The 13,355-nt window shown below is 34.5% G+C and overlaps 1 protein-coding gene across 1 annotated transcript; it reads right to left on the bottom strand.

Moving 5' to 3' along the window:
* Positions 1 to 7,993: 7,993 nt before the first annotated feature.
* LOC114759730 (protein RALF-like 32) lies at positions 7,994 to 8,810 on the bottom strand. The gene is made up of 2 exons (XM_028948964.1): positions 8,802 to 8,810; positions 7,994 to 8,640 (listed from the first exon to the last, which is right to left on the bottom strand). The coding sequence occupies exon 2, from the start codon at positions 8,621 to 8,623 to the stop codon at positions 8,231 to 8,233; it is 393 nt and encodes a 130-aa protein (XP_028804797.1). The 5' UTR covers positions 8,624 to 8,640; positions 8,802 to 8,810; the 3' UTR covers positions 7,994 to 8,230.
* Positions 8,811 to 13,355: the final 4,545 nt, after the last annotated feature.

Raw genomic sequence — 13,355 nt, 5'->3', positions numbered from 1 at the left:
CTTTAGAAAGGTTTTCGCTTCCCTATCTTAAAAGTAGTCAAAATCTTAGGGCAACTCAATTGCATATCCTTCTGGATTAAATGTTCTGATGAGAACTCGGAATTTTTTTTTATTGTTTCAATACTGTTTGCTTATCTCTTTGGGTACTCTCTTTGTTTTGTTTATTTACATTTATCCATGATGATAATGTGCTGAATTAAGAGGGAAAATGTTTTATTTTTCTCTGACTGATAAGGCACACGAGTAAGATCCAATTAAGAGGCCTAATAAGTGTTAATAAACTGTATGATAAAATTAGATATTCTCACACTCTTCCTCAAGTTGAATTATAGATGTTGATCATATCCTACTTGCTTATACACTCATCAACATTCTCTCCTGGAAGTCCTTGGGTGAAGACATAGGCAATTTGCTTCCTTGATGGAACATATATCAGGCACATGAATCCACTTTCAATATTTTCCTTGATAAAATGTCTGTGTCTATTCCAACATGTTTTGTTCTAGCAGTATTGGATTATGCGATATTGATCATACATGTTGTTAGCGTACCAGATTAATACTAGACTACCCTGTGTATAGGGCCAGCCTATGTCAATCTCTCAAGTGAGTTCTAGATAACTAAAAATTTATCTAATTAAGTGACAATACAAATTAACCACATTTATGACAGATTTAATTATGCTAGAATGAACTAAAACCTAAGCTAATTTTTCTAGATTTTAGGTGATTGGTGAATACAAAAAATGTGACGATAATGTGATAAAAGATAATGAGATGACAACTCCTAGAGATGGCGTGTTACACTTTCATTGTCCACTTATGATTATAGAATTTATTTTCCTTACCAGGTCAGATTGTAAACATCCAAAACACCTTTTGAATTCAAGTAGAATAGATCATTAATTAATCCTAACACCTTAGAACTAACGTCAGCCACAATTACGCCTTTAAACTCCATCTGGCTTACAATTATAATGTGATTTAGAGTTCAAATGCTGTGCTCAGCGCATCTATGAGCAGCTGGTGCTCATCGCATAAAATGCATCGTTTGGATTTGTGGGAAGATCTCAACTGTTGATTTTCAGATAATCTCAACCGTAGGAATTCAGTTGGCCTTTTCCCCTGACATCTGCAACCTTCACACTGAGTCGAGGTGATGGTTGCTGTCGGACAACAAATACAATGGTGAAGGGAAACAATGGAATTGGGCTTTTGAGCATCCGTGAGTAAGGTAGGATGGATGGTGCTGAAATGGTGGCCGTCAGGAGGTGATAAGTCTTAATTATACTGGGCACTAGTGGATCTTTTGGGATTGATTCCAGATTAATTTTTGAAACAAACATCAGGGATAAGGATACTCTTGATGCAGATTTTGCGGCCAATCAGAATTTGCAACCTTTAGGTTGTTTGGTTCTTGTATTTGGCTGACAACAGCTTTCACTACCCTCAGATTAAGTCATTTATATGTAGACAACAGGCCTTGTGCTTGAATTTAATGCAGAGCCACCAACATCTGATTTGTAAATATAATTACCTTTGCAATTGATATGACTTTAAAATCATACATTTTTCCTCCTGATTTGTCTTCTTGGCCTTCCTATATAAACTGAAAAATTGCTTACGGTGAAAATATATTCATGCGAAAAATGACTTGTCTATAATTCCGTTTTCATTTTATTTGGTTTTGGCTATCATTTGTTTATAGGATCCTAATTGCATCGTGTTTCTATGCATCATTGGCTCATTCTATATCCAAACCGGGAATGCCATTAGGCTCCAATGCAACTGAGAATTGGTCCAGCACTTTCATGGAACTTTTATGTCAATTACCTAGAGGAAGAAAGCTGTCTAACAGGTCTCTTAACAAGTTCCTTTTTCCTCAACTGATCGATCAAAACTTGAGGACAGTGGATCAAGTTTAAATGATTTTATTTATAGATACATGGAGACTAAATATAACTTTTCTTATTTTTACTCCTCTTTTACATGAGTTATATGTCCATTATATATGCACAGCTTTATTATATAACATCATCTGGTAAGCTGTCAAAATTCCTTGCTGTCAGTTTGAGAAACACTACACTGCTAGAAATTGGTAGGGTTTTAGACAAGCTGAAAGTTGCACTTAGTGTAATAGATATACTTGCATTGGACATTGCTAAAAGTTGCACAATTTGACATAGACGATGCTGTACATTGTTGCTGTAGCTTTGACAAAATTCAAGGATGGAAATTGATTTGGTGGACATTGATTGCAAGTGTAGATGGTTTCTATCTAGGGAAACAAAGCAATTGCCATCCTTCTATAAAATTGTCCTATGCACTCCTAAGATCCAAAAGAAGTGTGTAACAAGTGGTGTGGTGCTTCCCAGAAAAATAGCCACCAAAAGAGTCCAATGTCTATTTTAGTTTCCAATATGAATCGAAAGACTTGTAATTTGTGAGGATTATATCATGTGAGAGCTGTACCAGTCTTAACAATATTTGTAATTGACAATATTGAAATGAATAAAAGGTTATAATTTTTCCATAATGTCTCTGTTTATCTTTGTTTTCATTGCTTTGGGAATTGTTTGCATTGAGATATATATCTTCAAGTGATGGGAAATCACTTTCAAGTGCCTACATTTGTAAATATCGATGGATGTGACTTGAGGATATCATAGTTATTTGTAATAATAAGTAGCAACAAATTTATTAATTCATACTATTAATAGGCTTGTAAATGACAATGGTTGAGATGTAGATGGTGGGAAAGAATGTTGAGTTTGTGCAGGTTCAATTGGATGAGCAAGCTGTGTTTGTGCATCTTTCTCTAAGTTCACCTTTCTTCTCTTATGGTGGAGCCTCACATGTCTGCACAAGATAAATAGAAGATCAATAAAAGCTTTACACATAAAACTTATTCTTCTTCCGGGCTTGTCTATGCTTGCTCGCATTTTTCCCCTCCAAACTTTGTGCCACTGCTTTCTTTTTCTTCCTTCTTCTTTTAAAGCCGTTGGGCATATTTTGTAATTCCATGATTGTGCTACACTAGGCTCAGCAATATCATCTTCATTACTACTAAGAATGTCATTCTGTGCTTCATTGATTAACATCTAGATGCTGCCAACCTTACCTTTTTTTTTTTTGGGGAACAACTCAACTCAGAGTATTTTAAGTTATTTTGAACTTAAGATTCATATCTGTCTAGCCAGAAACGTTAAGGTTACAGCACTCCTAACAAGTGCGCTTCCAGTGATTCATGTTTTAGGTATAACTCATAATATCTTCAAGTTATTTTGGACTCGGGAATCGAACCTGTGTTTTTCTTATGGAGCTTAACCAGTCTTAACATTTTATATAGTAATTGTCTATGCCGTCGCGTGATTTCATGTTTAGGATCCATATGTATCTCATTTCCTCTAATATAATGCACGGTGTCACTCCTTACTTTCATAATCCATTGCTTGAGAATGTATTGCTTGGGCATAATTCTCATATCCTTTGGCTTGTATACTTTTTAACACATGACAACACAGTCTCAGTAATCTCAAACATCCCACATGTGCAAAAAATTTCATGTGTGTGAGGCTTAAAAGAAACTCTCCATTTCCCCTCTTCATTAATCATATGGGTTTTGTGTATAAATAAAAGTTTGTTCTCATCATTGTTCTTCACATGTCAAAGGCACCTGGGGTATAACTTGTTGCAAGTTGACATAATATAGGCACATTTTGATTAACCATCCTTAGTATTTTTTGTTTGGAATCAAACTCAAGCTTCCATTTATTGTCCCACTTCTCTTAAAAAACTCCATCAAAAGTGGTTAGAAAACTCATTGATATCTCGATTTCGAGTTATGCATTGTTTCACATGTGTATTTATACTTCCAACAAGTTGTGCATTACTCATTTCTAGTGTGTGAGAAGTCTTCATATAGCACTAACCCTGTTTCTTCGTATATGCATAAATTTTAGCCACCTGTTATCATGAATATCATAAGAAGATAATAATTGGCTCCAAGCTTCTTCAGATTTGTATGCTTCTGTAATTTCAGACAAACATTTGCAAAAATCAGTCAAAAAGTGTGACTCATCCTTTATCAAGTTTCCAAGGTGAAGCTATTTTGCTTCAAATGTGAAGTGTGCAAGCAATGCTTTGTATCATAAGAACTTCACTCAAAGCTCTTGCCATAGCTTGATCTTGGTATGTAAAAACAATTTTATATTTTTTCTGCATATGAGCATCTAAGAAAGTTTCTAACGCCTACTTGAAAGGCTCAATAGTCCCATCAAAAGTTAATGTTGCTCCATAAATGATGATGCTTCTAGGAACTAAATAAGTAGCATTATAATTAAATGATGAGATTTCAATTAGAGGCTCAAATGGAAAAATTAATAATTAGTTTCATATTTGAATAATATTGCAATTGGGTTTTGAATAATATCATCATTAAAAGAGATTTCAAATTAGAGGCTCAAGTAAAGAAATTAATAATTAAATTTGAATTTAAATATTTAATTGGAATTTGAATATATTGAATTAAATAAGAGCATCATTATTAAATGGGATTTCATGTGGATTTATAACTAAAAGTCATTAAATGCAAATATTTCAAAAATAGGGTACATGATTATGTATAATTAGAGAACTTTATATAATAGATATAAATGGATATAAAGAACATGGTGTAAGTATTGTCCAATTTCAAATATAATAAAATATACCATAATGTGCATAGCGTGAGGGGAGAAATTTCTAGTTTATACCATATGTTGTAAGTTGTTTTTGAAGTTCTGCATATCCATTCGAGTATACACAACATTTGCTTTACCCCTAGAATATGTGCTCATTAAGTCAAAAGTAGCCTTTAGCTGGAGCCTAAATGTGACAACCGTCCTTTTAAAATCCATTTAGGTTAAACCATGATAGAAAAGAAGAAAACTTAAAATTTTAAAATCACGAGCAACGTCAATAAGTAACTTGGGCCTTAGACTTCCAAAGTTCAGGAATATCATTCAACGCTTAACCCAAATAAAACTCATACTTTCAAAAGAATGTCATGTGCAAAGTCTTAGAGATCTCTGGCCTTCAAACAGCCCTCTCATCAAATACCAGTAATCAAAAGTATTAATTTACAACATTAGAGTAGGTGAGTACTATGTGGCAATATATAAATACTCATCACATGACAAAAAAGAGGCTATACAAGATAAACTTTATAGTTAAGCCTCTGCCGTCTTCCCCTAGAGCTATTACCTGAAAATGTTAAACCACGGGGGGTGAGACAAACATCTCAGTAACCAACTTTCCAACTCATCATACATACTAACGTGTGTTTGTGAAGTGTCAAGTGGCATAATTATTAAATCTCAATATATATATCAATGAAAATACAAATATATATATTCAAATAATCTCAATAATCCAAACTCTCATTACGAGGGCTAACACACAAGCCACATAAGTCTATCCCTCACTATAGGGGATCAATCTGACATATAGGCCTATCCCACACTTTGGGGGACGAATAAGTAGTGACAAAGGTCCATCCCTTATTATAGGCTTATCCCACACTTTGGGGGATGAATAAAAAGCCACAAAGGTCTATCCCCTACTCTAGGGATGAAGGAAGCCATCTAATATGCACCAATGGCAGCCTTACCATGTGATAGGATAGAGCTCAATCCAAAATTCAAACAACAACCAACCATTCACAATATAACAAAAATGTCTCAATCTTTTACCAGTATAATCTATAAGATATAATATATCTTTTCCAAACTTCTCAAATCTTTTACCAGTATAATCTATAAGATATAAATCATATATCTTTTTCAAACTTCTCAATCACAATTCTGAAAATCCCACAAGACAATTTTCATAGTTCAAAAGATATAACATATCTATTCAAGTTCCAAATAACAAATATTATTCTAAAATAGCAAAATATTCACAAACAACATATTAGCACATATAACAAATGGAAAGTGGTTACCTCTCGCTAAAGTAATAGAAAGGATTACACGAGGTCAATCCTTTGCTCAACCAATAATTAATCTACACAATTAATATAACCACATATTAATATAAGCTAATTAATTAATTAATTAAGCTTATATATCAGTTAAATTCCTAATTTAATTGAATTTTCCTTCTAAATTCTTGCAACTCTCATAACACAAAATTAATTATTTTAGAACTAACTTATAATTTTCTAACAGGCCAAATTATTCGTTTACATCCTCCGGATTATTTACTTTGATAAAAAGAATTTTCAAAATTTCTAAATATAAAATTATTATATTTTAAATTCTAAAAATCTCATTTGAAGTTTAAACCTCAAAACAAAATCATCAAAAATTTAATAGTACCTCAAATATTTATATATAAATAATCCAATCCAAATTCTAATGGTATAACTATTTTTTTCATAAATAGTAAACTTTTTAACAAAAATAATTATTTTAAAACTTCTAGTCACCCAATAAATAAAATTGAACCGATTAAAATCTCAATAATATGTCAAACAATCCAAATAAATTATTTAACTTAATTTTAATCAGTATAAATATGATATATCTCATAAATATAAAAATTAATTTTTAAAATACTGAAATCAACAAATGGACAAATCTAAACCGGTAGAAATGATCTACTATAAAAGATCTACAATACTGTGGTTAACACTCACCAAAACTAAATACTTGTTCCAAACTCTATAAAAAATTTTCTCTAAGCCACACAAAATTACTATCATTAGATAGATTGACTAAGTAGAACAACTTTCATGAATGAAGTTTTGTAATTAGAAGCAGTTTTACTTACCAAAATTATGTGAAACAATGGAGAAAGAAGGGAGAGACAAGTGACCCTGCCAGCAAAATGAACGCAGAGAGAGAGAAGGAGAAGAGGAAAAAAAACAGGAGAAGGTAAAAAGAAATCATTCGAGGTAAACTGAAGTTAAAAATCTTAGGTAAAACGGAAAAATAACAATTTGGAACCCTTTTTTAATTTTTAAATTTTTAAATCCTTGGAGTAAAATTTAAGATGTTATACTAAACGTTCTTGGGAGGTCTATTTCATGGGTGTCAATTTCTAATAAATTTCTTTGCAATGCCAACAAATGCATTGTATGAAGTGTGTGAAGGGGGTGATTGTGTTCTTCATCAAGTCTGGTGATTTTGAGCTTCTGATTAACACAAGATACTACCATTTTCCTTTGTAGTTAGTCCTTGTTTCAGCTTGATGCATAGAATAATATCTTTCTTCTTCTAAATGACCAAGTGAAGTATAATGAATTGATGATAAAGTATTATTTTAAAAAAATACTTTTATTTGTACATGTTTAAATGATTTTATCTCTTACACTCTCTTTCTTAATTAAATAAATTAAAAAGAAAACTAATGGGAATATCCTAAAAAAATGACTGTTGAGTTTTAAAATTTCAAATAAGAAATTACTACAAGAATGTGTTGTTATTTACTTTTCAAAAGTAGTCATTTTCTTTACGAGTATAGTAACCTTGATTTAAAATTTTAAAATTCAATAATTATCTTTTTTGGAATTTTCCCAAAACTAATACCCAAGTCCTTATACTTTCATCTCAATTTTAAGAAGGTCTTGAAGTTATTTTTCTTTTACCGCATCCTTCTTGTTTTAACTATTGATCCTTTTAATGAGCTCAATCCAAAAGATTAAAAAGTGAGGATATAAAATTTTGATGAAAAAAGTATAAGATAAAAAAGTAAACAATATTAGTTAAAAATTTTAGCCCATTTTTTTAAATTTTTTTAATGGAGGTTGTTAAAACTCCCCCTCCATTCTAAAAAAGAAAAATACTCCCCCTCCATTTTTCTCATATCAAATCAAATGGACTTAAAATGTTATTTTTCAAAGAGCATTTGAAAAATACATTAACTCCCGCTGGATTTCATAAATTATTTTATAAATAGAAACACTATAATCATTTGAGAGTTATCTCCTAAATAGAAAATGAGAAGGCACAAAACAAAATTTAAATATTATTTTTTAAAAAAATAGTTTTATTTATGCATGTTTAAATGTCCCAAATTGAATAACTCTGACGAAAAAGAAGGATACTTACGATGCCAAATTTCATGATGTCCCGTTCTTGTAAAATTAAAAAAAAAAAAAAAGGACTACAGTACAACCTCGATGAAATTTAAAGAACTAGGATGAAAATCGGATCAAATTGCAACATATAACCAATTTTGGTGAGATCTCAAGAATCAGATCTGCAACGATAGTACTTAGAACAGCCTCTGGTATGAGGATTTGAAGGAGAAGGAAGACAGCCTCCAGATCTGCTGTAAGCCTCGCCGCTGCCTCCGCCATGACAGACTGGTTTGTCTCTCCGGAGAGCTCCCGGAGATATGTACTTCGTCTGCTCCACCATCAACCTCCGGCTAATCTCCGATTCCATCATCATGACCTCGTCCTCCTCATTACACTCTGCTATCGTCCCATTCCCATTCTTGCAGCTCAATGATGCAGCAGAAACAACCGCAGCTTCACTTTTCAAACACAGACTACTCATGAATCCGACGAACAAGATCATCATAGAGTAGAAGTAGAAGGTAGAGATCGAAAACCTAACCCGATCCTTCGATTCCATTCTCCCTCTCTCTCTCTCTCTATCTTTTTATTGTGAAATTGCTCCTTCGGTGCTTCTCAGAGTTGCAGTGAAAGCACTATATAAACAGAATTTGATTGTATCAATGAACTTCAAGGAAAATGCGTTGAGGGGGGAAGCACTATCTGCGGTATCAGAGACTAGTAGTAGGTGAAGGGACCACTCTGACAACAAACTCTTTAGCCGTATTTGGAAATTGGTATTGTCTATGTGACTGCCACTGGCAACAGATATATAATTAATTAGTCTTGGATTTTGATTTGGATTTAGGAACGTAGTTAGATTTTACGAAAGATTGCGTTTTAATATTGGTTAGGTTTAGTTTTACTGTATCTACTTTGCAGTACTATTTGTGATGCCTGATATAAAATTTAATTTACTAATTTAATAAGATTAAAAAAATTAAAAAATTACTTAATTATAGTATATGCTATATAATTTTTTTGAAATACTTGTGTATATCTTTAGATTATAAATCATTTTGTAAGTTAGATAAATCAGTTTAGAAAAAAAACAATAAATTTAATTAAGTATTTTAAAGTATTTTTTTTAGTTTTTTTTAATTTTTTTTCATATTAGTTAACTGGTTTTATATTAAAAATTCGTAAATAAAGTTTTATAAAATTTCGCTCAGAAAATAAGTTTCCTAAAATTTAATCCATCCATTGTAACCGTTTTTTATAATAAATAATTAGATTCTAGACATTTTTACTATAACTTGCTACTTTGTATAATTAATTAGAAATTTTTTTTTTGTTTCGAATAAAGTTGAATTGTTTAGTTGATAAGAAACTTAACCGTTTTTATAGTTATTAAGACGTATATAAAAATGTTGCTTGCAAATAAAAATAACAAAAATTAAGAAAATTAATTTACAATAGATCGGCCACAAAAATTATGTAGCGAATTATCAACTAAAATATGTTATTATGAAAAAATAAATTAGCAACATAAAATAAACCAGTGACCGAACATCCATCGCAATTTTATTGCTAAATTAGCGGTGAAACTTCAATTGCAAATTCATTACCAAGTTGAAATTGGCTATTCCCGTAACTAGCAACAGACATTGGTGATTGAAATATTGCTTTGGAGATTAGCGACGAACTTTCCATCATAAATCCCTCCATTACTATGAAAAAGATTTTTGATGTCTGTTATATAGGGCTTTTCATGTCGGTCATGTAAGGCTTTTCATATTGATTATGTAGAGCTTTTCAGGCAATACGGTATCTTCTAAAATCTACGTCGATTATATTATAATTGAGGTAGAATTTTTTAAAAAAATAAAAATAAATCACAGGTCTTCAACCTCTCGTATTCCACCATCAAAATCACTAGAACAAAAAAGAATAACTAAGTCATCAAAATTATAGAAGTAGAAAATTATTTTTTTTAAAAAATAAGTCATAGTTCTTCAACCTCTCATCTTCCATCTTGGCTTATCAACTGTTATGTGTAGTGTGAATGAGTTCTAGGCTGCTAGGAATTTCTTTAAAGATAAAAAAACTTGCAGATCTCAAGATGTTTCACCTAAATTTTGGGTCTCCCCTAACAATGATTCCCTTAAACTAAATACTGATGGTGCTTTTAATGCAGCTACTGGCAAAGGTGGAACAGGTTATGTCTTGCGCGACTCAGAGGGAAGGATGGTGGACCTTGGTTGCAAATCTTGTACAGTTTCATCGGCTTTCCATGCTGAAGCCGTAGCTCTCCATGAAGCAGTGTTTAAAGTGAAAGATCGAGATCTAGGCCAAGTGACTGTTGAGTCTGACTGCTTACCTCTAGTGAATGCTGTTATAGATGACTCCTCATGTCCTGATTGGCATGCTGCAGTTTTGGTTTCTGATTTACGATTTTTGTTTCAAAACCACCGTTCATTTACTTTAAAGTTTGCTCCTAGGACTTGTAATTTGGCTGTAGATTGGTTAGCCAAAGCTGGTTGCAAAGGGATGTTCCCTATAGGTTGGGATTTGTGTCCCCCATCCCCTTTTTTAAGTTTGCTTTCTTTTGATGCTGAGCATTGTAAGCAAGGAATTGGTTAACCTTGCGTTGACTCTTTCTTTGGAATAGATAGTATTTTTTTAGTCCAAAAAAAAAAAACCTCTCATCTTCCATCGTCAAAATCGCTAGAATAAAGCAAGTACTTAGGTCATCAAAATTACAGAAGTACCATATATTACAGATTTATCAAAAGAGAGTACAATTCCTAAAACATATTGATGCAGATTTTAATTTAACTAATTAATTATTTTATTATTGTTTATTTTAAATCGTGGGTAGTTACTCCATTCACCCCACTTCCCCACTCCCCTCATTTTATTTCTTTTATTTATTTTATTTCTTTCGTTTATTTATAGTTTAGGGTTTCAGTTTGTGATCAGACTTGGCATTTAGAATTCATCGATCAGTTTTCTCCCGTTCTCCCTGCTCCTCTACTTCTCCTCTCTTCCTCTTCCTCTTCTCTAACCTCTCATCCTTTCCAATCCTTTCTTGTTTTACATCAATTTTGGCATCAGAGCCAGGTTGATTTTCTTTCTTGTGCCTAAAATTTCTTTTTCTGTGTATCCAAACAAGCCCTTACTTCAAAAGCCAACCCGCCGCATCTGCTTCCAACGCCGTTCAACCCCAACGTGACCGCCGTTCACCGTTCCGTCACCATCATCACTGTCTCCGACAAGAAGGCGTCCAAACCCCACTGACTCGCGGCCAGGGACTGCTGGAAATCACCCCTCACAAGATCAAATCATCCCCCCGTGCGAAACTACCGTCAGCGTCACTTCAGAGCCTCAGATCTCCCTTTTCCGGCATCTGATCAACACGAGACCACCTCCATTGGGTTCACAAGGGACAACGCGGTTCAACCCCGAGTTTCACTCCCAGAAAGTCTCCACGCGCTCCCACGCGCCGTCATAGTCTCTGTGCGTGAGATCCACGTGCCTCCGTTCCTCTGCGGCTCCAGATTCAGTTTTAGCGAAAATTACACACTCGGCCCATAATTTCCAGAAAATTTCGGATTCACCCCAGATTTCGAAATTTTACTGTCTGACCCTATTCGTTGGAGGAAATTACACTTCTGGACCCGGATTTTGTCAAAATTTCACTTCGGCCACAGGATCATTTAGACACTTTGGGGTAATTTTTTTCTGGTCTCTTTAAGTGCGTTGGTAAGGCGCAATTGACCCTCTCTTTAACTTACTGTGACTAGTTTGACATACTGGAGGTTACTAGTTTGCTTTTGCCATTTTATTGATTATTGTCTACCGTAGATATTATATTTTATTAGCATTTTCATTTGTTTTAAAAAAAAAAGCAAAAAAAAAGGGCAAAAAAAAAGAAGAGAAAAAAAAAAAGGAGGAAGAATTTATTTTCATTTTATTAGTAGCTCTTTACTTGCTTCATTATTTGTTGTTAGCTTTCGTCTATCTACTGCATGACTATTCGTGATATTGAAAATAGACAAGACACCTTAGACCAAGCACTTCAATCTTTAGAACCTCGTGTTAGCTCCCTTCAATCCCAAATGGACCAGAGACTTCAGACCTTTGAACTAAAACTGAATGAACTTACCAAATGCCTTAAGGAATCTTTGGCCGAGATTAAGCAAGAATATAACTCCCAGTGTCAGGAGCTTAGAGCCACTACTCAGGAGCTTAAGGTATCTAATCAAGAGCTTAGGACCTCCCAGCAAGAAATTAGAGATTCTCTCCTAAGAATTGATAGGCATGTCTTTAGTAAAGGTGCAGAAGGGATTCTTGGAAATGTACCTGAGACCAATCAAGCGCACCTTAAGTTCGACACCATTGGACCATCTCACCCTAGAGGCTCCCAACTGTCTATAGGGCCACGTAACCCGCAGGCTAAACCGCTACACGTTGAGACCCTTCCCCCACAGTTCGAGGAAGAGGACAACCCATGGGATGAGCAAGGGACAGAGGCTCGCTACGAATCCCATGTTGTGAACCGACGAGCCTATGGAGGATACGCTGCGCGCCCTAGGTATGGACGAGAACTGTCGCCGCCCAGACGATACCGAGACACCCCTCGGCAAGACTACAATGATGATATGACGAAGAGGGTTAAAGTTGAGGCACCTGACTTTGATGGTCGTTTAGATGCGAATGCCTTCCTCGATTGGTTAGCCACCATGGACGACTACTTCGAGTGGTACAATATGAGTGACATACAACGCGTTCGTTTTACCAAGATGAAGCTCGTAGGATCTGCAAGGAAGTATTGGCAGTTCGTCCAAACGAACCTTGAACGCCTAGGGCAACCTCCTGTCACTACTTGGGAGGAGATGAAGTTGAAGCTTAAGGAAAAGTACGTGCCGGTCAGTCACTTAAGCATGCTCTTCAACCAATTGAACAACCTCAAGCAAGGAACCTCATCGGCAGCCGACTACGTCTCTCGATACGATGACCTTCTGATCCGCAATGACTTAAATGAGCCGAGTTTTGTGGTTATTGAGAGGTTCATCAGCGGCCTTAGGGATGACATACAGAGGGAGCTCAGAGTAAACCGTCCTTACACTTTAGAGGAAGCATATCATAAGGCTATCGACATTGACTCCCTGCCTAAGTATCCCTCTTTCAGGCGTCCCAGCTTCTCTGGATTAGAGTCTCGTCCAACACGCAGCTCCACTGTTTCGGGCAATCAGCGGGTAAGTCAACAACTTTCAGGACCAAGCGCTTCTAGGCCAAGAGAGTCATTA

This window comes from Neltuma alba, unplaced genomic scaffold (assembly GCF_004799145.2).
Source record: "Neltuma alba isolate B1F8T4 unplaced genomic scaffold, ASM479914v2 tig00010887_pilon, whole genome shotgun sequence".
Lineage (NCBI taxonomy): Eukaryota > Viridiplantae > Streptophyta > Magnoliopsida > Fabales > Fabaceae > Neltuma > Neltuma alba.
The sequence above is the reverse complement of the archived record's forward strand: the minus strand, read 5'-3'. Positions and strand labels throughout refer to the sequence as shown.

Excerpts from the sequence above, each read along its gene's own strand:
- LOC114759730 (XM_028948964.1), bottom strand. The coding sequence starts at position 8,623 with ATGGAATCGAAGGATCGGGTTAGGTTTTCGATCTCTACCTTCTACTTC.